Here is a 1,515-nt window from a genome sequence, read left to right on the forward strand (position 1 = left end):
GCTGATTTGGAGAACTCACCACAGGACCAAGTAAACGCCAGTCTCATCGTGACCCTGATGGACATTGTTCCATGTGAACAGGGTAGAAGTGGCCATCCAGGGCATTTACCAACAAGGCATCAATACTGTGCTTCCCCCTAAGAGGGGGCCTCCTCCGACAAATTTTAACTTTTGTTTTTTATTGAAAAGCTATTATTTATTGAGAAATACATCTAAATCACAACAAAGTACAAAGAAGCAGAGGAAATGTCCCATGACCTCAACTCTGAGATCACGTCTGAAACCTTGAAACTGCTGGACTTATTCACACACTCACACAGGAGACACTTAACATTACTAAGATCATATAGTCTACATAACACATTACTTTGACTTTTTCGTTTAAAATTGTGGTATAATCAGGCCCTGGGCCTGGAAGGGTGATGTGGCTGGGGCTTCGCCGGCCTCACTATGTCTGCCATTTTCAATTTTCAGAGTCTGTTGACGGTAATCTTGCTGCTTATATGTACCTGTGCTTATATCCGATCCTTGGCACCCAGCCTCCTGGACAGAAATAAAACTGGGTTGTTGGGTATATTTTGGAAGTGTGCCAGAATTGGTGAACGGAAGAGTCCTTACGTTGCAGTATGCTGTATCGTGATGGCCTTCAGCATCCTTTTCATACAGTTGCTTGGAAAAAATGCCAGAATTCTTCAGTTGCCATCAGATTTAAATATGACAAAAAAGGACTATCTGCCAAAAATAATGGAAAGAATGGTTAACCCTTTTATCTCTGAACATTTAATGAGCTACACTTTCAGCTGCTATTCTCTATTTTTGTTATTGGACCAATGTTCTGTATAAATAATTAGGATGCAACATTTAATACTCAGAATTTAAATATGTCTGTAACAGTCAACCTCAGTACTGTCACTACAATATTACATTCTGCATATGTCATTCTGTTGTGCCAGATACCAGTTTTTAGTGAGGTATCTTTAAGGCACATAGTAGAAAACAAAATTGGTAAATTATTCAAGTTTCTTTCAGTGTGATTTGGAAATGATAAATCTTTATAGAATGAGATCTTTTTTTTTTTGGACTAGCTTTTTTATTGGGGGAAAAAAGTTTCAATTTGTGTTGGTAAGGATTGCATTCATATTTAATAATGCTGGCTTTTCCTCTGGCTATATCATTTTGAGCATTAACCAGAGTACCTCAACTCTTAGCAATCTGTAGTTTATTATAGGTGTTTAAACTATTTAAAACAAGCCTATGTAGTTCTTTAGGAGGAAGATAAATGAGATGTAACTTAAGAGAAAATGTTATGACTATTGAGAAAATGTTCCTATTTAACATAAAATAATTCAGAATATGTGAGTGGTGTTATCTCTGAAACCTCTGGTTAAGTATGGATAAATGTCTTAAGCAAAAATTTGACCAGCTCTCATTCTCCAAATAAGACTACATGCTTAGAGTAAAAAGAGCTAAACAGAACAAATACAGAATAATAATCTTGGGTGTGTTTTTCATTCT

The 1,515-nt window shown here is 36.4% G+C and overlaps 1 protein-coding gene across 1 annotated transcript; it reads left to right on the plus strand.

Moving 5' to 3' along the window:
• The first annotated feature begins 408 nt into the window (after positions 1–408).
• Positions 409–1,036, plus strand: LOC133040413 (protein kish-A-like). The gene has a single exon (XM_061120135.1). It carries the CDS (start codon positions 451–453, stop codon positions 841–843), a length of 393 nt encoding a protein of 130 aa, XP_060976118.1. The 5' UTR covers positions 409–450; the 3' UTR covers positions 844–1,036.
• Positions 1,037–1,515: the final 479 nt, after the last annotated feature.

Source organism: Dama dama, chromosome 20 (genome assembly GCF_033118175.1).
Source record: "Dama dama isolate Ldn47 chromosome 20, ASM3311817v1, whole genome shotgun sequence".
In the NCBI taxonomy this organism is placed as follows: Eukaryota; Metazoa; Chordata; class Mammalia; order Artiodactyla; family Cervidae; genus Dama; species Dama dama.